The 23588-nt window shown below is 40.8% G+C and overlaps 1 protein-coding gene across 6 annotated transcripts in view; it reads left to right on the top strand.

The window, feature by feature from the left end:
* The window catches only part of APBA1 (amyloid beta precursor protein binding family A member 1), a 142997-nt gene that overhangs the window by 104494 nt on the left and 14915 nt on the right, over positions 1-23588 (top strand). For 4 of the 6 annotated variants that reach the window (XR_010588628.1, XM_005296735.4, XM_065549382.1 and 1 more), the window contains 6 exons: positions 834-938; positions 4629-4668; positions 6698-6843; positions 20690-20722; positions 21825-21911; positions 22427-22612. Coding sequence is in view for 3 of the 6 variants with exons in the window: in XM_005296735.4 (XP_005296792.1) it covers positions 834-938; positions 4629-4668; positions 6698-6843; positions 20690-20722; positions 21825-21911; positions 22427-22612 (597 nt within the window). In the remaining 3 variants the exon portion in view is untranslated. The remainder of the gene's footprint in view (positions 1-833; positions 939-4628; positions 4669-6697; positions 6844-20689; positions 20723-21824; positions 21912-22426; positions 22613-23588) is intronic. The other 2 variants (XR_010588630.1, XR_010588629.1) reach the window with 1 other exon arrangement.

Below are 23588 nucleotides of genomic sequence, written 5' to 3'. Positions count from 1 at the left end.
TTATTTATTATTAATTATTTTATTTAGTTTCTTGAGGCAATTGAAAAATGGTTAGAAGCAACCCTGGCAGGCTGCTTCTGTTCAGTTTAGGCCAACCCTTCTGGCAAATCGCTCCTGAGCAATTGTACGTACACCTGCTTCTTAAAGAGGCAGATTAGGACTCAGTATCGGACTCTCAGTTTGCCACTTGTCAGTTCAGGATGAATAATCTTACTAAAGTTGCATCCCCACTTTCTGATCATGCCCTCAGGGTTTCTTCACTCATCTTTCTCATAACAATTTCTATCTTGACTTCATGCATTTTGTCTTGTTTGTTTTTTCCCCCAGAATATTAGGCTGAATTGTTTGCAACCTTCACTATGCAAATAGGATAATTTGTTTGCATATACTACTTGTGTGGGGAGATGTGCTGTAATTGCAACTTAATTGAATGGCTGGCAAGAAAAATCAAATGAAAGTCACAAACGTTCATGCCAAACATCATAATTTCCCCTTCCCTTCAGCTTCCCAAATCATGTTTTCATGTCACGCTTTTTTGGTGAATGTTATTTGCCACGGATTTAATTTTAGTTAAATTTTCAACTTTTTTATTTTATGGACAAATAAAACATTTAGTTCTCCCCATAAACATATAACTGTTGAGATAAAAAAAATGGAATATTCAGAGTTCTGCATGTTCATTACCATACGAAACATGGGCTGTAACAGTGTTTGGCTGCTCTGTCATGTTTTTCATCTTTAATCCCTTATTTCCACTTCCAAATAAAACAGAGTGAGATTTCTACAGTGGTCACTCAGTTTTTTATTTAATTTTCTTTTCTTACCATATCTAGTCTCCATCTCCTGATTCCTCTTCACCCCGTGGTGCTGAATCGTCAAGTAGGCAACATCACCAAGATGTCTGTGGTACAGCAGCAGAACCCTCCACTAATAAAGAGGTAGAGTGCAATCTTTTTAAAAGACACAGTCCTGTTCCACTTACGGCTCATGTCTTTATATCTTCTTCCCTCTCCTTGTATAGGAAAAAAACAAAACTGGCATAAGTTATTGTTATATTCTCCCTCGTGTTATGTGTCTCTGATTGAAACCCTAATTTAACACCGCTGTTTCTGATGGCATTTTTTTTTCTGCAATGATATTTGTGTAACAGGCTTAGGAGAGTTGATTTATTTAAGAGCAGCCAATATCCCCTCTATACTGGGGCAAGAGGAGGCAACATTTTCTTTTCCCTCTCTTTGCAGAATGTCTTGCTACAAAGGAGGTTACATTTCTTACGCCATGTCAACACTAGCACTTATGTCAGCAAAACTTTTGTCTCTCATGGAGTGTGAAAAAGACACACACCCCCATAGCGACATAAACTTTGCTGGCATAAGCACTCGTGTGCACAGGGCTATGTTGGCGGGAGACGCTCTCCTGCCAACATAGCTACTGCTGCTCATTGGGCTGGTTTTATTATGTTGACAGGAGAGCTCTCCTGTCGGCATATCGCAGCTACACGAATGATCTTACAGCAGCACAGCTGTAGTGGTACAGCTGTGCCTCTATAAGCTTGTAAGTGTAGACATGGTCTTAATCAGGATGATAGGCCTACCAAAATAAATAAATATTAATACAGCACTCTTCCTATTAGTGTTGTCCCCTGTTTTATCTGCAGGGAAGTAGAATCACTGAAGTGTGAAGTGATTTGCCCAAGTCCAGGCAGTGATTCAGTGGCAGGACTGGGAATAGAATCCAGGAGTTCCTGACACTGGACCCTCAAAAGTGTCTCTAGCTTGCAAAGACTTATGTACATGGTTAACTTTACAAACTGTGAATAGTCACGTTTTTGTCAATGGGACAACTGAGAATGTGGAAAATTTATCATGTGCATTTAGTCTTTACATATTGTGCCTGGGGAACTATACGAACAGAAAAATTGCAGTTATCTTTGTTTTTATTTTCTAACTTTAATAAATACAGTGCAAACAAAGGAAATCTTCAATTATAGAAAGCAGACACCATCTAACTATCAATTTGTATTGTGATATCTATGCACTAGTCAGTTTTCTACCAATATAGAAATTGGCTGAGTCTCACTAGAAATATTTGTTAGAATTGAAATTCCAAGTAATAAATAGTTATATCCATGTTTTCTTTGTTTCAGATTTGACAAAGAAAAAGTATAGGCCTATGATTTATGAATTATTTTTTGAAAATCTTTATTTACATTTTGGGAGGTGATGGCTTTCAAAAGGTTTAAAGCTATACCAAAGTCTTTGAGAGTGTGAGTTTTGTGCTTTTATCTGTGATACTCTTTGCTCATTATAGCCTTTGGCTTTCATTAAAGTACAGTTTTAGTAATCCACTTTTGACTACTAACAGTTATTGGATATTGTTAGTGATAGTCCAGGTGTTAGTGAAATAAAATGTCTTGAGCATTGGATTGCATACAGTATCGGGGTAATAAACCAGATTTCATAGTGGGATATGTTGCAGAACTCATTTCTCAGTTGTTTTTTAAATCAGCATTGCATTCTTCTGTACATCCCTTACAAATAACAATAGTAACAGTAAACCTCTTTGCTTTATGGAAATAGTTGTATGTCTGAACAAAACCTTAATTTTAAAGAAATCTAACGTTTTGTTGACCAGACAAAAAGATTAATCCAACAAACATTACCTAGTTCTTTTATGAAATTATATTTTATACACCAGGATTTAAAGATGCATATTTCTGTGTTTAAGTGACATCAGGTGATGCCTCCTGTTATTTCTAGTACCAAAAGATTCCCAAATAACACTACTAGAATTAAATAATTTTTTTTTAGTTTAACATTGTTGCAGTTAATAAATGTGTTAGACTTTTAATTTGATGTTAGTTTACTCAACTTTATCCCAAAAGGAAACTCTGTGGGGCTATCAGATTCCCCAATGACTGACCAACATGAATTGATTAAAGTTAAAACTAACTACATAAAACTTCAGACAGACAGTCGAGTCCTTGAGTCTGTTAATTAGAAAAGTGTATACTTTAAAACTTCACTTGTATGGATAAGCTTGTTGTTTTCTAAAACACACAGTCGATCTGTTCTCTGCACCTGTCAGAATGCAACCAGTCAAACTGTTGTGTACTGCACTGATAGCAATCAGATAAAATTATCAAAATCAACATCTATCGTGGGTTTAATAAAAAATAGTCATTGTAATAGACAGGGTGGTCTCAGAGCAGCCTCTCCTGCTTTGACAATAAATGTTTCCCAACACTTAATTTTCCTTAAATGTGTTTAGCAGCAGGAAGCCATTATTCAGTGACAACTTTGTCCTCTGTTGGCTTTATCTCTCAGAAGAAGAAAGCAAGTATTTCAAGGTTGCCCTGATATCCTTATATCATGCCCCGATTAACCTTTTTTCTGCCACCAGCAGTTGTTTTTATAGCAAGCCCAGTATAATAAGTTGTAAAATATTACTACTCATAGAATCCATGTAGTAAGAAATGGAAAAGATTTACTGGGTCATTTAGTCCATCTTCTTGCCACTTAGGTGCAACTGCCTGACTCTGAGATTGATTTACATTTTTACAAACATAATACCTGGTAAAATACGCAGCATAAAAAGGGATAGATTTACTATGTACTGTAAGTGAACATTCAAAAGCACTTGCACTTCATATGAGATACTGCGCTTGATCCTGAGCTCTCACTGATTTTCCACTAGTATAATTATATTGAGAAATCAGTGGAGTGAATGCTCATGTACTTCATTGTGGAATTAGGGTTAGGCATACCAACATCTTGTAATCCTTGGCTTCTCCAGAATCCGTGTCACAAACCCCACATACTTTGACATAGAAAGTGCCTTTAACAAATTTCCTCATACAGGCTTATTTCTAAATGTAACTAAATGATTAGTATTACTGCAGTTAGACCTGGTAGGTGTATGAAGACTTTCATTAGGCTTTTTTCTAGAAGTTATAAATGGAAAGGTCCTGTTATTTCATCTAGTCAACCTCCCTGCAAATGCAGGATAGATGATTTTCCTTTAGTCAATCCCACCTTTTACATTTGTTTAAGCTGAGTTTCCCTGCCAGATATCAACAATCAAAGGATAAATCCAGAGCTCACAATTTTCAGTGTCTAAATCACGTTTTTATTTGTGATTTGAGTGTTTAATATAGCATAACTGTAATAACCACCTTTTATTTTAACAGATTGAGTGTATATAATTTTTTGGTCTAGAGTTATGATAGTATTGCAAGTCCTTTCAAATATTCCCAGATTATTTTTTTAATTTGGAATTCCAAGTACTTAGAAATGTGATTTATTGGGCACTATTCCTGTTATTCCTATATAGATCAGAGCACCTTTTGGCACTCAAAAATGCGCTGTCTAGTACCAGACTCAGGGTAGAACTGCTAATATATGAAAATGGTAATGATATAAACTACACTTCAGGATAATAACTCTTTAATAATTGCTGATATTTTGAGAACATTTAAAATTTTTCCTAATAAGCTGTCAGCTGTCCTTCACTAATTAACTGTCACTATGTTTGGGGGTTTTGTTGTTTTTTGTTCTTTTTGCATGGAAGGCTTTTTAATGCATATTTGAGCTTTGTTCTCTTTGAAATCCTGTTTGTCTTAATTACAGTCCAGAAAAAGTTTGGCTTCATTCCCAACCTATGTTGAAGGTAAGCTGTGAAAAATATAACATTAATGTATAACACTGTTCGTATTATAATAGAATTCTTTTGTACAAGGGAAAATGCAAGAGGTCTATGGACTGTGAAGGTAAATGTTAACTAGGGCTGGGTGAACTTGTTTACATCAAATATGAACCAATCCAGAATTTGAACCAACCCCCAGGACTATTTTTTTGGAAGTTAGAAAAGCTTAATTATCTTCTATTTTGTAATGTTTCATTAGTGGTCTCAGCCCAGTTCCTAAGGGATGGGTGACAACATCGCATAAGGCACCACTGGAATTTTCAGTAATCCATAGCACCATTCTTGGAATTCACAGCACACTGGATGTGCATGGAGGCTGAACTACCCTCTGATGACGAAGGATGGAGGTCAGACTAGATGATCATAATGGTTCCTTTTGGCTTTAAAATAAAATAAAAACATCAATGGTCTCTCCAGGGTTGAGCTTTATTGACAGGGCTGTGGTGGTGGTGGGGAACGTCCATTGCCCATGCTGTACCTGTCCTGTGGATAAATAATGTTTTAAAAATTTTATATATATGAGGTTCACCCATCACTAGAATTAACATAAACACATGCATACTTGTATGTTCTGTCTGTACACATAAATATTCAGCTGCATGCCATAAAACATAAATAATATAAAGTAATGATATCATGGAACAAGCAGGGAAATTCTGAGTTAATTTTCTTACTTTATCCTTAAAACTCTTGCGGTTGGCTTTTTGATTTATATAAAGATGAGAGTTGAAGCCAACATCAGATTTCTGTCCTGGGATTCCTTGGATTGTTTTCCAATATGCTGCATTTGGAAGGCTGTACATTAGAAATACATTTTTACAGAATTTCAGAGAGCTGATTCAGTCTTTAAGGTAGATACTGTAAGTCCTGAGAGTGGTTTTTTTCATATTCGTAAGAAAAATAAAATGTCACCACTTTAAATTTTATGACAATAAAATGTTGATAACTTTACAAAAAGTGAATTCTCACAAAAGTAAATGCTATGTATATTTTAATTAAATTTGAACCCAGATTTTTCTTTCTTGCACACCAATAAGCAGTGTGTTATATTAAGCTGCCTTTGAGATCATCATGAGAGGTTAAACCTTTTAAAGAGAAAAATCCAGTTCTTAGCAGCTGAAAGATCCAAGGGGAGAATGTTGCTTCAGTTTTAAAGTGATGAATCTGAAAAACCATAGATCATATAGATATTATAGGGACTTGTCCTGCAAGGGACTGAGTGCCTCCTGATCATAAGCTTGCACTTGCCAATGGGAGTTGAGATTTCTTGGCAATTTGCAGGGCCAAGTCAATGGTATATATTAGCCCAAGTATAAATCCCTTACTTTGCACATCTAGCATCAGAGCCTATAGCAGGGAGAGTGTCTTAGTCTAAATCAAAATTATCCCTCCTAAAGAGATCAGTCCCTCCTGTATGACTTTTATGAGTAGGTCTGGCATAAAACTATATGCTCTTCAATGTGATGTGACAGTTTTTAACTCCACTCTGGGGGAAAAAAATCATACCTGTAAAATACTTTGAGGAGATTCCACCGCTCATCATTCCAATTATGGTCAGTGCTTGAAAAAGAGAGGTGCTGGTGGTTAATATTGAGTTTATGTCCCTGTTCTTTTTATTTTAGACTCTAGCTAAATGATATGATTAGGGTATTGGAAGTGGAGAGAGAGAGAGAAATGAAAACGCTTTGTAATTTTTGTAGGAATGAAAATACATTGTTTGTTTTGTTCTAGTTAACCTTGTCTCATGGAGCAAATTATTGTGGGAGGCAGGTTGGATTAGCAATTGCGATTTCTATTGTAGAGATGTTAAAAGCACTTTGCTCAGTGTTTTTGTTTGCCTTGATTGAAAATGTTGGTTGTCCTGCTATCCTGCTAACTCTAAATAGCTTAGAGCAGCCTTTTTAGCCATCAGATGCAGGCTAAGTAGTGCAAGTGCTGTTTCTCTCCATAATATAACATAATTTTGCTCAGCAATTTGTTTTCTGTGTTATAGTTCCTGGACCCTGTGATCCTGAAGACTTAATTGATGGAATTATTTTTGCTGCCAATTACCTTGGCTCCACTCAACTCCTTTCTGACAAAACTCCCTCCAAGAATGTGCGAATGATGCAGGCTCAGGAAGCTGTCAGCAGAATCAAGGTGAGGAATGTATCTTGCTGTTCATGTGATTGGTGTTTTCAAACTGTAGATATGGGTGTTGCATGCTTACCCAGGTATTCCTCCCTTATTGTTATAGATTGTCTCAAAGGTTAGGTGCCAGTTTATCCTTTCTTCTGAAAGAGATTCATCTCATCTGTTTAGTCTGATTTTGGGACTTGAGCGGGAAGGAGGATGCACTGGATAATTTGGCTTAATGTGCCTTTCAGATTCTAGTCATCAAAGCTTATGGTGATCTAAATGGTGGTGTAAGTTATATCATAGATGTAAGATGTGAGAAAATAGGTTTAGAGGGAAATTTATATTATGTATACTTCTTTTGCCCACGCTTTAATTTGTCATTCAGTGAAAGTTATACTACTTTAACAGTCACACCCGTTTTCTGACCACTTCACAGGTAGGCAATCACAGCAGCCAGAATGCTGTAAGAAATAGTTCATGTAACGTCAGACATTAAACCTTGGACCTATGGTGAAAGAATAAATATTGGCCAGGTCACCAGGCTTATTCTCTAATTTTAAACTGAAGATGCTATAAATTCTTTAATTTCCACTTGGCACCTGAGATGGACAGTTGACTGTCTCATTCTAATGAAGGTAGTTCTGAAAGTGCAGGATTCTCCTAGTACTAGTCTACATTGTCAGCACTGGGTGTGTGTATGTGTATTGTGCTGTGCTTTGTTTCCGAAATACTTTTCTAAAAGGAAGCTGTAGTTTTGAGAGACACTTTTTCCCACTGCCGCATAATGGTATTTCCTATTGCTTACAATAATTCAGTTACCAAATATCTGATCAGAAAATATATTTTCATCAGTTCAATATCAAAATGTTCACAGGTCGCTGGTATCCAAAATGATGAGCACTCAATACAGGCTGTGTTTGATAACATTGTAAATGGGGTGGGTAGCGCCACCTGTTATTAAGGTTGCCCAACGCGTCCCATAATAAGACTCTGTTTTTAGTTGCTTCTAATTTTGCCAGGATTTACTCAAGCTGAAATTCTGCCTCAAGCTGAAATTTTTTCTGGAAAACTTCAGCCAAAACTGTTCAATCATTTCTGAGAATAAAGCTAGGGGAAAATATGTTGTTGTGGCCATGTTAAAAAATTCTGGTGACCTCTTTGAGAAGCTCTAGCGTCCCTGGTCACGCTTTAAAGTAGGGACTTGAAAGTTGGCAGAACGATGGCCTTTCTGTCCAGTATGTGCCTTTTGCCATCTGTATGGAAGTCCTTCCAAATAGGGCCAAGTTATAAGCCTTTGAAAAAACACAGTTCACACATGCTCAGTAGAGACTTTGATTTTAACTGCTACAATTTCAGAAGATTTTGTCCTAATTGAGCACGCTTCACCTTCTCACAGTTCCTATTGCTGACTAGACTCCTCTGAGCAATGGAGCATGCCCCAGCCTAGGGCTACATAGATTAACTGAGATTTTCCCTGTGATGGCTGCTCCAAGCCAGGATTGGGCTAAGAACTGGAACCAAGAGCAGGGTGCCTGTCTCTCTTGTGCTCTCAAAGACCCTCTGCTGGCAACCAGGCAGCATGGAGGAGAAATACCTCATTTAAATGCAGAGGGGACAAAAGCTGGATTGGCAGGAGAAACAGGAGTAGATTGGGAGTCTACTGAGACAGAGAGAAATGTGACGCAGAGTTGAGGGGGGAGACTGAGACTGGTTGGGCAAGGGGACTGGGGTTGGGGATTGAGTATGAGTGGGCAGGCTGTGGCTAGGGAGGGAAGCTGTGGGGAGAACACTGAGGTCAGACTAATTGCTGAGGGTTAAGACTGTGACTGGCTGGACAAGGAGACTGGAACAAAGAGCCAGGGAGGGTTGAATCTGGGAGAAGGAGCTGGAGCACGTGGGGAGGAGACTGAGACTGGATGAGGTGAGGGAGTTGATGGGGAGACAGTAGGGAGGGAAGAAGAGAGACAGATCAGATGAAGAGCCGGGAACTGGGACTGGCTAGGCAATGGGATTGGGAACAAGGAGTTGGGGTGGGAGGCGGGAACCGGGATTGACTGGGCAAGTAGATTTGAAGGAGGTGGGGAGGGGGAGAGATTTGAGAGCAGGAGTGAGAATGGGACTCGGACAATGAGCCCAGAGGGGAAGACTTGGACTGGCTGAACAATGAGACTGGGATGGCAGGAGAAGCCTGAGGAGTGGAGACTGGGACTGGATAGACAAGGAGATTGGGAGTGGGAGAAAGAGCCAGGGAATGGGTTTGATACAGGACAAGTGCAGATTGAAGGGGATGGGACAGAAGGGATCAAGCTACGGGGAATGAGCTGAAGAGTGTCTGCCCTAGAGCGTATTTCCCTCTGGAACCTGGAATGGAACCCAAGATTCTTCTTCAAGTGCTTGCTCATGTCCATTCCATTTTAGGTGTGTGCGCAGTTGCTACATGCACTGGTGCCGGAAGTTTTCCTCTCAGTGGTATACGTAGGGTACCGGCTCTGGTGCCTCTGGAGTGGCGCGCACATGCCACGGTATAAGGGGCGCCCCCCCTCAGTTCCTTCTTACTGCCAGTGACGGTGCTGGAACTGCTCCTTGCCTTGGCAAGCATTGCATTACCCAGTGGTTTTCTTCTGCATAGTGTGTAAATAGTTGCTATTTACTGTAATAAGTGATTCTTTTGTGTTTTAGTGTTAGTAGCAGTTAACTTAGATAGTCCCGTTGGGACTTTTGCCCAGGGCTGGGGCATGCCCGGTTCCCCGGGCTTTAAGCCGTGCGAGCGCTGTCAGAAGCCCATGCTGATTAGCGACTCGCATCAAAGCTGCTTGAAGTGTCTGGGTGACATCCGCCCACATCAGCAACAAGTGTCGAATCTGCAAGAGCTTCAAGCCAAGAACTAAAAAGGAGCGGGACATAAGGTTGAGAGTGCTCCTCTTGGAGTCGGCCCTTGCACCAGTCTGCGAGCCGCCGAAGTCACAGAGTGTGTCGTCATCAGTGCAAAGTGCACCTTCAGCACCGACTTCCTGATAGCGGTCCCAGTCGTCAGTATCGGCGAAGGGGCTTAAGAAGTGCCAGGACAAAGGGCGCTCCCTAGCTCCACGCGGGGCGGAGGAGCACAGACCCCTGAGGGACAGAGACTCTCCAGTGCCCAGACTAGCACGGACATCCCCAGCGAGACCCTCCAACCATAGATCCCGGCATAGCTTGCAGGATTCCCGGTACTGGTCCCCCATGGGATTGCATTGCCAGCATGGGACCAAGGCGTACCAGTCCCCGGAGCGGTGCCAGTCTCCGAACAGGAGACATCGCTCCCCAGGGCACAGGTCTCCAGTGGAGCCACGATGCGTAAGATCCCCGGCATCGAAGGGGACATCGCGGGATCCACAGTACCAGCCGGCTTCGTCTAGGTGTCGCTCGTCGCCATCACGTTCCCGATCGCTGGACTCTCGGTACTACTTGAGGAGCTCTAGACATCAGTCGCTGGATACCTGTTGCCGATCCTCCGAGCTCCACCGCTGGCCTCCAAGCAGTCATCGGTGGGATTCGGAGATCCGGTACCGGTCCTCCTGCAATGAGCGGCACGGAAGCCAGCAGGAGGAGGACTCTGAAGCCTCATCAGCACTGCGGTGGTCTCCAAGGCATCACTCACCCTCTTCAGACGAAGAGGAAGAGGCACCGGGCCCTTCGAGCCAGTCGCTCTCAGTCAAGCATGGAGGAGCTCCTCCAGTATTGCCAGTCAGTGCTTGGCCCCAAGGTCAGTGGCTTCCCCCATGGCAGTTCTGGAACCCACAGGGGTTTCCGCAGGCACCTAGGACTCTCGTCCAGCACTCGGTGTCAGGCGTGTCAGATAGGAGATCGGCAACCGTCTGCTCCCCTCCCCCTGCATTGGATGCGGGATCAGAGCACAGTGCCCAGGAGCTTACTACCGGGGTGGAGGCTAACCCAGGGGTGGAGGTTGCACCCACTCTTCCCACGACCCCTGCCTCATCGTCTTCGCCCGACTTCCCAGTCGATGTCTCAGGATGCTGCTAAGGCACACCAGGAGCTGCTTAAGAGGGTGGCAGCAAGCCTGGGCTTACAGGCAGAGGAGGTTAGCGGAACCCTCTGAAGGCCTGTTCGACATTCTGGCTGCGGTAGACCCATCCAGGGTGGTGCTTCCTGTACACGAGGGGGTGGCAAAGCTGGTGAAAGCCCTCTGGCAAACCCTTTCCTCCCTCCCGCCCATTTCCAAGTGGGCTGAGAGGAAGTACTGTGTCCCTGCTACAGGATCTGAATATTTGTACGCTCGCCCTGCCCCAAATTCCCTTGTGGTATCTGCGGCCAACGAGAGAGAGAGACAGGGTCAACCCAGCCCTACTCCCAAGAATAAGGATGGAAAGAGGCTTGACTGGTTTGGGAGGAAGGTTTATTCATCTGTCAGACTCCAGCTCAGAGTGGCTAATGACCAGGCCTTCCTTGGCAGATATGATTTTAATGTTTGGGAGTCTATCGCCAAGTTTGCGGGCGTGCTGCCCAAGGAGTCCAAGACAGAGTTCCTGGCTATCCTCGAGGAGGGGAAAACGTGGCGAGGGCCTCCCTCCAGGCCATTTCAGATGCAGCAGACTCGGCCACGAGGTCCATGGCCACTACGGTGGCGATGAAGTGGGCATCGTGGCTGATGTCTTCTGGGCTGGCTGCAGAAGCCCAGCTCTCACTACAGGACCTCCCCTTTGACAGCCTGGCCCTGTTTGCAGAGCAAACAGACACAAAATTACATGGGCTAAAGGACTCCAGGGCTACCCTTCAGTCCCTTGGCCTATACATGCCAGCACCTGCTAGAAAGAGGTTCAAGCTGTAGCAACCTCATAGACCTGCCAGTCAGGCGAGATCGGAGCTTTATCATAAGAAGGGCAAGGGTTACAAGCGCCGACAGGGCCACCAGATGGGCTCAGCCTGACAGTCAGGTTCATCCTGCTTCCCTCGAGGGAACAAGCGGGCATTTTGAGGGTGCGCCCCAGGGTGACATCCCAGTCTTCAAACTGGCTCCTCCCCCTCTTTGTTTTGTCAATTGCCTTTCTTTTTTCCTTCCCGCTTGTGCCGCAATAACTATGGACCGGTGGGCCCTCAGCATGATGGCAATGGGGTACACCCTGCAGTTTATTTCTGCCCCTTCTTCCAACCCCCCTTCCCTGGCCCTCTTCAGGGACCCTGCTCATGAGCAGCTGCTCAGACAGGTGGTACAGGCCATTCTACAAGTCGGGGCTGTGGAGAAAGTCCCTGCGCATCAAAGGGGAAAGGGGTTCTATTCCCAATATTTTCTCATTCTGAAGGCCAAAGGCAGTCTCCGCTCCATTCTGGACCTGCAAGACCTCAACAGATATGTCAATAAGTTGAAGTTTCGCATGGTTTCCCTGGTCTCCATCATTCCTTCCCTGGATCTGGGAGACTGGTATGCCACCCGCGATTTGAAGGACACCTATTTTCATATATCAATATTCCAAGGGCACAGACGTTTTCTGCGTTTCATGGTGAGGACCACTCACTACCAGTTTACGGTGCTCTCTTTTGGCCTTGAAATGGCACCAAGGGTGTGTGCCAAGGGTCTTCACCAAGTGCATGTCAGTTCTGGCTGCTTACCTCAGATGTTGGGGTATCCAGATCTACTCTACGTTAACGACTGGCTCGTCAAGGGCTGCTCCAGATCCCAAGTCCAGCACAGCGTCTAAGTACTGCAGGATTCATGCCGAGCTCTGGGCCTGTTGATAAATGAGCAAAAGTCAACGTTTGTCCCGGTACAGAGGATCGAGTTCATCGGCGCAGTGCTGGACTCTACTGACGCCAGGGCGTTTCTGCTGCAGGACAGGTTCGACTCCACATCAAAGCTAATTGCCAACCTCTTTGTGCACCCGATCAGCACAGCCAGAGTCTGTCTCAGGTTTCTAGGCTACATGGCAGCATGCACCTACGTGGTCTGCCACACAAGGCTCAAAATGCGGCCCCTCTAGCTGTGGCTGTGTTGCAGTCTATATGTCCGTGAACTCCTACCGACCTCTGGTGGTACTGCTTGGGAGTCACCTAGAATGGAATGGACATGAACAAGCACTCGAAGAAGAAAAGACAGTTAGTTACCTTTTTCTCGTAACTGATGTTCTTCGAGATGTGTTGCTCATGTCCATTCCATAACCCATCCTCCTTCCCCACTGTTGGAGTTCCTGGCAAGAAGGAACTGAGGGTGGGGGAAACTGGTGGCGCCCTTTATAACATGGCATACGTGCGCCACTCCAGAGGCCGCCAGAGCCGGCCCCCTACGGATACCACTGAGGGAAAAACTTCCGGCACCGGGTGCATGTGGCAAGCTTACACACCTAGAATGGAATGGATATGAGAGAAACATCTCGAAGAACACCAGTTACGAGAGAAAGGTATCTGTCGTTTCCTGAGTCTTGCTGTTCCTCTGCTGTGAGCAAATCTCTGTGAAACCCTCTGAAAGTGTGTCTCTAATCCCCCTCTAGTGCTAGTCTACATAGAGGATGACAACTTGCTTCTATTATCTGTTACTCCATGAGCAAAAGTGGCAGAGGTCTGTGTGGATCAAATGGTTCAACCTTGCAGGTGACTCATGGTAGAATTTCTGTTTTTTCTTTTATGTTTTCCCTTCAGTTTTGCTTTTTTATAAACCTGGGACATTACACACACACACAAACTATGTTAAAAGAACATAATTAAGGTTGCAAAAGTAAGCACTCAAAAGTTAGGAATTGCCAGAAATAAGATTGTCTGTGCAACCTTTATTTGCCCCCCTTTTTGTGTATGCATTATGATTCAGTCTTTATTTATATGATCACGTATTATTTTTTCCACAGGACCCCTGCCTCATTCAGTGTTCAGTTTGAATGGTACACACTAATGAGCAGCTATTCAATATTTTGTTTTTTCCTTGTTTTTCAGTATATGGCCCTAGGCCTTATTTACTGTACACTATCCAAATCTTTCTCTGAAGACGGAATTAATTTCCTCATGGATTTTTCTATGGCACTTGTCCATACAGTATTGTAGTGCTTCACAAACATTATTTAATCTGTCTTCAAAACAGCCCTGTGAGATGAAGGGGGAGGTATTATCGCCATTTTACAGATGGGGACGTGAAGCACAGAGTGATTAAGGTCATAAGTATTTGCTAATTGTGGGTGCCCAATTTTAGATGCCTTAGGGTCTGATTTTTCAGAATACTTTGTCATAGCGGAAACTCTCATTCAGAGCATCATTCTTATGCCTTCCCACCCTGGGAAACGTTATATTTTTACTGCAATTTACAAATGGATGTGTCATGACCTCCCCCTTTCTGGGCACACTCCTTGTTCAACAGTGATGTGTCTGGGTTGCTGGTACAGTCCTTTTTCTCCTCTAACCTTCCTCTCAGGACACTTGCCCACAAATACTGGACAATCTTGGCTGCTTTTCTTAACTGTATTTTGAGAACCTTGCAGATCTCTTCAAAACCCACAATCTAGCTCCCCAACCTCCTCTCTGATCCTGCTCCCCCTTTCCCAGGAGCCAGACGACCACCCTTCAAATTCAAAACCAGAGTTCCAAACAAGAAGTCTGGATGGAGCTTCTGTTCAGGAGTCCAAGCCTATGTGTCTCTGTTCAGCCAGTGGCAAATCTTCTTTTTGGCCTTCGTCCCATAGCGTATCCCATCATGCAATTATGCTTAACAACGCTTATTCTATAACAACATCTCATCGTACAATTTCAAAATTAACATAGTTCCTTCTCCGCATGATGGTTTTTTTATTCCCTAGTTCTTAAGTTCTGTATTATATCTAATTTATGAAAAATTAAAATATTACATTTATTAGTGGTTGTCATTTTTAAAGAACTAGTCCCGTAGATATAATATTTGTTTCCTAGTGTTCTTATTTATAATTAAAATACAGTATTAACTATGGCCAAATTCTGCCCAATACCCCATACAACCCACTTGGTACTGAGGTACCTATTTGGCTTGCCCATGGTGAACACCAAGCCCGGTATTTGTATGCCCAGCAGGTAAATAGGCACACAGTTACTCACTTTGGTGATATTAACTCGAGTGTCGAGGCCCACATAAAGGCTCTCATTCCATTTAAGACTCACTTAAGACTTTAACATGGGACCATGGGAACTTTCACAAGCTATGAGGTGAATTTCAGAAACCACTGGCTACTTGTACAGAGGACTGACCTGCAGGGAACGTATTATACCAGTGCCCCCATGGCTACTCTGGCTCCCTTTTTATTTCTAGGTGAAATTTAAAGTGGTGTTGTTAACTACATAAAGCCCTAAGTTGTTTGGGTCTGAGATTCCTTAGAAATATTTTATCTTCCCTGGCTCTTGCCATGAAATCCTGGCTCATTTGTAGCTTCTCTGTGATAGATGACCCACCTGAATCTCTGCTGCCCATTTCTTTTGTGGTCATGGAAGGATTTGGCCCAAAATTTTGAAGTGTCATTTAGAAACTATTGTTAGTGTGTGTCCTGCTCCTCGTTCCTTTTATAGCACTGACTGGTTTAGGGCAAAAGACAAAACAGCTTTTTAAAGATTTGATTAAAGTAGAAAGGCAAATGCATTGTGAACATCCTGTAGTTAACCTACATCCAGAACCTCCTAATGTCTTTTCCTGTTAAAAAGTGTAACAAAAGTTGTGAATTGATAGGCTTTTTTTAAAAAACTCAAGTGCCTGAAGTTAGGAACATAAATAAACGACCTGATTTTTCAAAGAGCTGAGCACATGGAACTCCCATTGAAGTCAGTGCTTCGCTTCAAGATCCCAGGTCTGAAAATGTTATTTTTTGTTTAATGATCCTTGATAAAGTTTTCCTGTAGTAGAGAGAGAGATGGCTTTTGACCACACATTTTCTCAACTTGTCCTTAGATAGATTTTGCAGATCTCAGACACGCTTTTGCTTTGCTCATGTATCTTTCTTGTTATATATAGAAATAATTTCTTCCCAGGCTTTTTCCCTTCTAAGTTCACCCGAGTTATACAATTGAATTGCTTTAAAGATATTCATCTTAACATTGGTGACCTAGTGAGGTTATTGCTATTTACACGTAAAGGAACTTTTCCATTTACTCTTGTCTGTCAATAGTCCATCATCTTATGATTACACAGAATGAAATATGGATCCATATTTCACTTTAATAATGCAGAAAAGCTCTCTCTAAATATAAAGAAAAGGAATGACATTGAAATCATCCATTTAAACATCTGGTTGACTAGGGGAGATTTTTAAAACAAGAATTATTTTAAAAGTATATTTAGAATTAATGAAAGGTACTGGGGCAACAACTCTGGAGAACGAAGTCTATTTATTCATAGTACAAAGGCAACATGAGGGGCTCTGATACAAGTGGTGAGCACAGCATAAATGCTTGAGTAGGTAGATGGAATGTGAGCTGGTACAGTGAAAGTCTCCCCTTATCCTATCATCCCTGTCCTGGGAGGACCATTTCTAGTGATGATAGGTCAGTTCAGTCCCTGTGGGGAAAATTCATCTTCATGTACCAGGCCTACGCACAACGTAAGCCCTCAATATAGAGCCTGAATGGAACTTAAGTGATACCCAGACTTTGTGTGGGCCCTCTGCACAAGTATGAATTTCACTATGTTCATTAGTTTGCACATCACTTTGAGACTAAGATGCATTATATAAACGCTAAGAATTGTTATTAATTCTTTGCTGAAAGGTAGTGTCAGCAAGGTGGTGGTTTTTGTGATGCGGACGGCTGTCCACTGAACTAGGTGGGACCATCCAGTAATATTTTTGTTGACCTCTGAATCTAAAGGTCCAGTTATGCAAAAACTTACTAGTAGTCAATGAGAGCTAATCACAGAACTAAAACTATGGCGGGTGGGGTTTTCAAGATTTGGCCTTTGTTAGCCAAGACTTTCATTCATTACCAGAATGAGATAGAATTGACTGAGTGACCTAAGAGTTGAAAGGCTCTGTTAGTCCCTTTACTAATCTCCAGAGCTAGCCATCCTCCCAACCTAAGCAGATTTTAATTGTTGTTAACATCTGGAATAAGAGGATGAATCTCACAGCCTGGAGAAAAAACAGTGATTAATTGTTAGATTTCACCAGCAGATTTGGTCTGTGTAGGAGGCCTGCACTTTTTTGAATACCAGTTGACCCCATTACGGAAATGAATTGACACAATCCATATCTGAGGATAGTTTAAAAGCCTACCCATTATTATTTAAGTGCCATCAGTGTGCTTATAAGACATAGGAAGATGCAGTCTCTGGCACAAAGAATTTACAATCTGATCTAGATATAGTGTTTATTGAAATATGTACAGATATTGTTAGTCAATATAGCTGCAAAATGTATCTTTCTTTTAAAAATAATTGTAATGAATTTTTTTTAATTGTAAACAAATCATAGACCAAATACATCTCAATCAAATGAAATACTTAGAACTTGTCTGTCTTCAGTGTATTTATTAAATAATAATAAGTTTAGACTAAGGTTGTCTTATATTTTTGTTGTACTCATAGTGGTGTGAAAAGAACAGCTTGACTAATGTAGCTAGAATTACTTGTATAGTATGACTGAACTGTCTGATACTGTTTCTTGCATAAAAGGCATATTGGTGTTATGTTTTCATGGACTTTTTTCCTTTGTTTAACAGCTACAGATTCCAGCCCCTTTCATGTTCACCTTCTCTGGAGTGTTAATCATTTCTTAAACATGAATGTGTGTTCCAAGCCATTACATTAGGGTTTTGTTAAATGTTTGAAAATAGTATTCCAAGAAGGTAAAATAAGACAGCGATCCTGGTGCTGCTCCCATTAAGTCAAGAACAGAATCACAAAGTGCATAAGAGGTTGCTGTGGCTCACCTCTCATGTACCGTATCTGCATTACCTAGTTCTGGCTCAAGCAGATTTTTTTTCATTTCCCTTTGTGACTAGCATACTCCTTCTCTTGTGAGACCTAGTACCCTGCAGTATTGAAAAATTTTGACTGCAGAGAAGCTAACCTCGATACCGGGCAAATTAGTTGAAACAATAGTAAAGAGTAAAATTGTCAGACACATGGAAGAACATAAATTGTTGGGCAAAAGTTAACATGGTTTCTCTAAAGGGAAATCGTGTCTTACTAATCTATTAGAGTTCTTTGAAGGGGTCAACAAACATGTGGACAAGGGGGATCCAGTGGACATAGTGTACTTAGATTTCCAGAAAGCCTTTGACAAGGTCCCTCACCAAAGGCTCTTACGTAAATTAAGTTGTCATGGGATAAAAGGAAAAGTCCTTTCATGGATTGAGAACTGGTTAAAAGACAGGGAACAAAGGGTAGGAATTAATGGTAAATTCTCAGAATGGAGAGGGGTAACTAGTGGTGTTCCCCAAGGGTCAGTCCTAGGACCAATCCTATTCAACTTATTCATAAATGATCTGGAGAAAGGGGTAAAAAGTGAGGTGGCAAAGTTTGCAGATGATCCTAAACTGCTCAAGATAGTTAAGACCAAAGCAGACTGTGAAGAACTTCAAAAAGATCTCACAAAACTAAGTGATTGGGCAACAAAATGGCAAATGAAATTTAATGTGGATAAATGTAAAGTAATGCACATTGGAAAAAATAACCCCAACTATACATACAATATGATGGGGGCTAATTTAGCTACAACGAATCAGGAAAAAGATCTTGGAGTCATCTTGGATAGTTCTCTGAAGATGTCCATGCAGTGTGCAGAGGCGGTCAAAAAAGCAAACAGGATGTTAGGAATCATTAAAAAGGGGATAGAAAATAAGACGGAGAATATATTATTGCCCTTATATAAATTGATGGTACGCCCACATCTTGAATACTGCGTACAGATGTGGTCTCCTCATCTCAAAAAAGATATACTGGCACTAGAAAAGGTTCAGAGAAGAGCAACTAAAATGATTAGGGGTTTGGAGAGGGTCCCATATGAGGAGAGATTAAAGAGGCTAGGACTTTTCAGCTTGGAAAAGAGGAGACTAAGGGGGGATGTGATAGAGGTATATAAAATTATGAATGATGTGGAGAAAGTAGATAAGGAAAAGTTATTTACGTATTCCCATAATACAAGAACTAGGGGTCACCAAATGAAATTAATAGGTAGCAGGTTTAAAACAAATAAAAGGAAGTTGTTCTTCACACAGTGCACAGTCAACTTGTGGAACTCCTTACCTGAGGAGGTTGTGAAGGCTAGGACTATAACAGCGTTTAAAAGAGAACTGGATAAATTCATGGAGGTTAAGTCCATTAATGGCTATTAGCCACGATGGGTAAGGAATGGTGTCCCTAGACTCTGTTTGTCAGAGGGTAGAGATGGATGGCAGGAGAGAGATCAATTGATCATTACCTGTTAGGTTCACTCCCTCTGGGGCACCTGGCATTGGCCACTGTCAGTAAACAGGATACTGGGCTAGATGGACCTTTGGTCTGACTCAGTACGGCCGTTCTTATGTTCTTATGAACACAGTTAAAAAAAATATGCCAACTTGAGGCATTATTTTAAGTTTTTTTTATTTATGCGGCTGTTACTATTTCAGAGTAGTTTTATTTTCTCTGAATGCCAGTGACAATACTTTAAAGTAAAGATTTTATCATGAGCCTGTTCACATTGCCACTACCAGTAGTTTTCATTTACCAGACTTGAATATGTGTTTTAATCTGTAAAGGGTTACTGCAGGTGATGCTAAGATGTTTGATTTTGTTTGTAAATAAAGAGCAACATTTCAGTATCAACTGCTACTTTCAGATTGGTTTAAAGCACAACCTGCAGAGTTAATTTGTGAGCACCAAAGACAAATGTTCAGTGCATCTGTGATTCACGGTTCCTGTTCTGGGGTCCTAATAGTTATTAGTGATGTATTTATAGATAAAGCCTGGCATAATAGACCACACAGCAAACACATTAAGTTAATTACATGTTACTACTGGAACTAAAATGGAAGTCTGCCAGCAAGGTGAGCATCATACTTGTCCAATAAGCAAGTCCACAAGATAAGTCACCAGAGTCTGTGGATTTTTTTTTTTTTAGTACATCGAGTTATTTGCAGAAGATTTATAATTTCTCGCTAATGGGGTGACAAGAATTATGATTATCACTGTCTCATTAGTAGCCTATAGAATCTCTTTTGATATTGAATACTTACATGTTAATACAGTAAAAAGCTCCACAACAGCAGACCATTTTCAGGTAGATCTTCTGGAGAGTATGCACCCCTACCCAGGGAAGATGTTTGGGTATATGTGAGTGGCATGGAAAATGTCCTTGTGTAATTGGCATGGGGAATTGTGGTCCCCAGATGCCTGAGTCTAATGTTAGTAAGCATGTGGGTGTGTATGCATTGGGGCGGATGGGTTGTTCAATTTTTTAGGACCATTTAACATTTTTGACATTTTTTCCCTTTATAAGTCTGTACGTACATGCAAAATTGTTAAGTAACCTGAATCTAAGACCTTAAGATCTGAGAGAGTTTGAATATTAAGGCTCTGGTTCTTCTCTTACTTACACCAGTTCTGCACTTGTGTAACTCCAATGACTTAAAAAGAGCGACTAGTGATTTGTACAAATGTAAATGAGAGCAGAATCTGGCCCTATATTTTTAGCTTAGCTGTCTTTTTAAAAATTAAATAAAACTAATCCTTATTCTTTCTCTCTCTCTCTTCTGGAGCAGGTTTACTTTTTTAAACCTATTGTGTTAAACATGAAACTTTTTTTAAACCAGAACGAAAGAGAGACATCCAAGCAGAGACTAACCTAGACCAGTTACTAGACAAATCCTGAACATTAGTGTGTAGATCCCTGCTTGACTTGAGTCTCTGCAAATTCTTCTCTAACCATTCTCCTATCTCTGTTTATTCCATGCTAAGCAGATGGCCCAGAAATTAGCCAAAAGCAGGAAGAAGGTGCAGTACAACCTCCATCAGCTTGATGTTATGCTTGTTTATTTTTATTTTTATTCTATTTTTTGCCTTTCTTACTTTTTGATTTTGTGTTTTTATTTTCTGCATCCAGCAAGTTTTTGTTCAGGTTTATTTGAGTCATCACACAAGTTGACATTTCCCAAAAATCAGTTGCCTGGTTGGCCATTTTTTGTTGCTTATCATTAGCCATTTCATGTTAGAACTAGGGTAAATATTGGATTTATCAAATGGAAATAGACAGAACCCAGAAATACCTACCAAATAAACAGGAATGACATGTATTTAAAGGTTTTAATTCTGTAAAATGGCATATTAAAAAGAAATTACTCTTATCCTTTTCTAAAGACTATTTTTGGTTAACTTATAGATGTGTCAAATTGCTGGATGCAAAAAAAAAGTTTCCATATGTACACTCACTTTATACACTGAGATTACTAAAATATGAGTCAATTTTGTTCATGGAGTTCTTAGGTGTCGTGGAACAAATCTGATGCATTTTAAAGTACAAGCATTTGCTCTATATGTTTACAAATGTACATCTTCTGGAGTGGGTTAGTGCTTTAATATTCTGTTGTCTGACCATAAAGACCCTCTTACCAGAACTGCATTATAATCGCTTAATCTGCACCTGTTGTATACATTTTTTCTCACTAGCCTGAGCAGTCACTGTAATAATTAGCATCATATAGAAATCCTGCAGGCAAGAACTGCCCTTAGTCCTGTACATTGCTCATTCGAAAAGCCTTTTTTAATGTGGTATTCATGTTAAAATGAAAATCATTTTGATTTCCATGGAATGATTATACAATTCATGCTGCAGTGGGTTATAACTTCATTTGATCAGAAAGAGGGTAGGGAGTTTGTATGGAATTAACAGTTTTACAAATAATACTGAATCTAACACACTTTCATCCCTATATAGTTTCCATATCTTTGTGTTTATCTTTAGCTTCTGCAATTTAATACTCTGTTTTGCATTGCTGTTCTGGTGACTGTGTCTTTGTGCACCCCTGTTTGTGATCTAACATCATTATTAAGGCTATTCTGTGATGCATTTGTTGACTCTAAACCAATTTATTTGCAGGCCCCAGAAGGTGAATCTCAGCCCATGACTGAGGTGGACCTCTTTATCTCTACGCAGAGAATAAAAGTGTTGAATGCAGACACACAGGTATAGGCAAAGAGGTGCCCTTGCCAGGGTTGGATCTTGTCAGTATTGTAGTAGTGGTTCACTCTCTGTTGAACTGTTATTGAAAGGTATCACAGTACAGCATTGCAGACAGTCTAGTGCCATTAATATGTCTGTTATCAGTGTCTCATAGCTATTTTTCACTCTAATACTTAGAGAGTTTGGCTGAGGTAGCTAATTCCAAATTCTTAATTCTCTGTGTAGTGCCTGTTCAAACCCTCTGAACTGGGTCTTTGTATTTGGAGTTCTTTTACCCAGTAAATATAACAGCCATTAATTTTTTTTTAAATGGGAATTTCAGTTCATTTGGTGGAACTGACACTGCTGGTTCCCTTTTTTTTTTTCACATCTTTTCATACAGAATACATAAAGTTAGCTTGTGTTTGTATATTTACTGCCAGTTGTTCTTACATTGTTAGTATCTATTTACATGATGTCAAAACCATGCTAAGCATTTGCTCAAAGCGAGCACTGATCTCAGGATTTCTCTCCCTCAGGAAACTATGATGGATCATCCTCTGAGGACCATTTCCTACATTGCTGATATAGGGAATATCGTTGTGCTGATGGCTCGGCGGCGAATGCCTCGATCTAATTCCCAGGACAATGTGGAGGCATCTCACCCCTCTCAGGACGGAAAGAGGCAATACAAAATGATTTGCCATGTCTTCGAATCTGAGGATGTAAGGAGTTATTTACTTGGTTATGCTTGAGAATATGAGAGCCATTTGTCAGGATAGGATTGAAGTCTGTGGTTGATGGTCCTGTTTGATTTTTAGTTACATAAAAAGAATTCATCTAAAAAGAGAAACTCTTCTGCCTTTTGCATATTGGGCCCTTTTGGTTGGGTGTCATCATTAAATGAGAAACTGTAGTGGCGGGGTATACATTGTCCATACTTATTCAATTTATGAAAATCTCAGTTGAATTTGTAGATTCAGGACCAGAGTCACCATTGTGCTTTACGCTGCTTTGAAAGTTGCAAAGCAGCTGTAAACTCATTTTAAGCAGCTAGTTAAACTGGGTTCATAACAATGTGAGGACTGTAGAAGGCAGGTTCTGTGGTCCACCACTAGATGGCATACTAAGTTGTCTCTGTTATCTACCATTGGGTTCTCGCTGTTCTAGGGCCTGACATCTGGGGAAGATACATCAGTCCACACAATTCTCCAGTTTTATGTAATTTTTTTAACTAAGCTAAATAACTAAAGAAAAAATATAAAATAAAATTAAACACATGGGCAAATCAAATTTAAAATAAAATTTGTTAATATCAAATAATAAATTAATCTTATCACGTTAATTAATACTGAATAAGACAACAATTTTGTGAACTTTATCTAGTAATTTGGGAAGTCAACATATCATGTTTAGCTGTCAGCCTGCAGAATAATAGGGTATTTTCAGTTTCAGTGGCAACTGATATACTTATTTCAATCAGATGACTGCTACAGGGAGGGTCAGATCACTCCTATATTGAAATTAATGTTTAGACTACCGCTCTTCTGCAAGTTAATATAGCCTGCCCAAATTATCAGTGGTTAGGAGATAATCTATTTATTTTCCCTGCCTCTTGAACGTAGTTTATAGGAGACTTTCCAAAACAATTCAGAATAACACATCTGGTTACATTTTAGGTGAAAATAACACACCTCCCAA

The sequence above is a fragment of the Chrysemys picta genome, chromosome 6 (assembly GCF_011386835.1).
Source record: "Chrysemys picta bellii isolate R12L10 chromosome 6, ASM1138683v2, whole genome shotgun sequence".
Lineage (NCBI taxonomy): Eukaryota > Metazoa > Chordata > Testudines > Emydidae > Chrysemys > Chrysemys picta.
The sequence above is the reverse complement of the archived record's forward strand: the minus strand, read 5'-3'. Positions and strand labels throughout refer to the sequence as shown.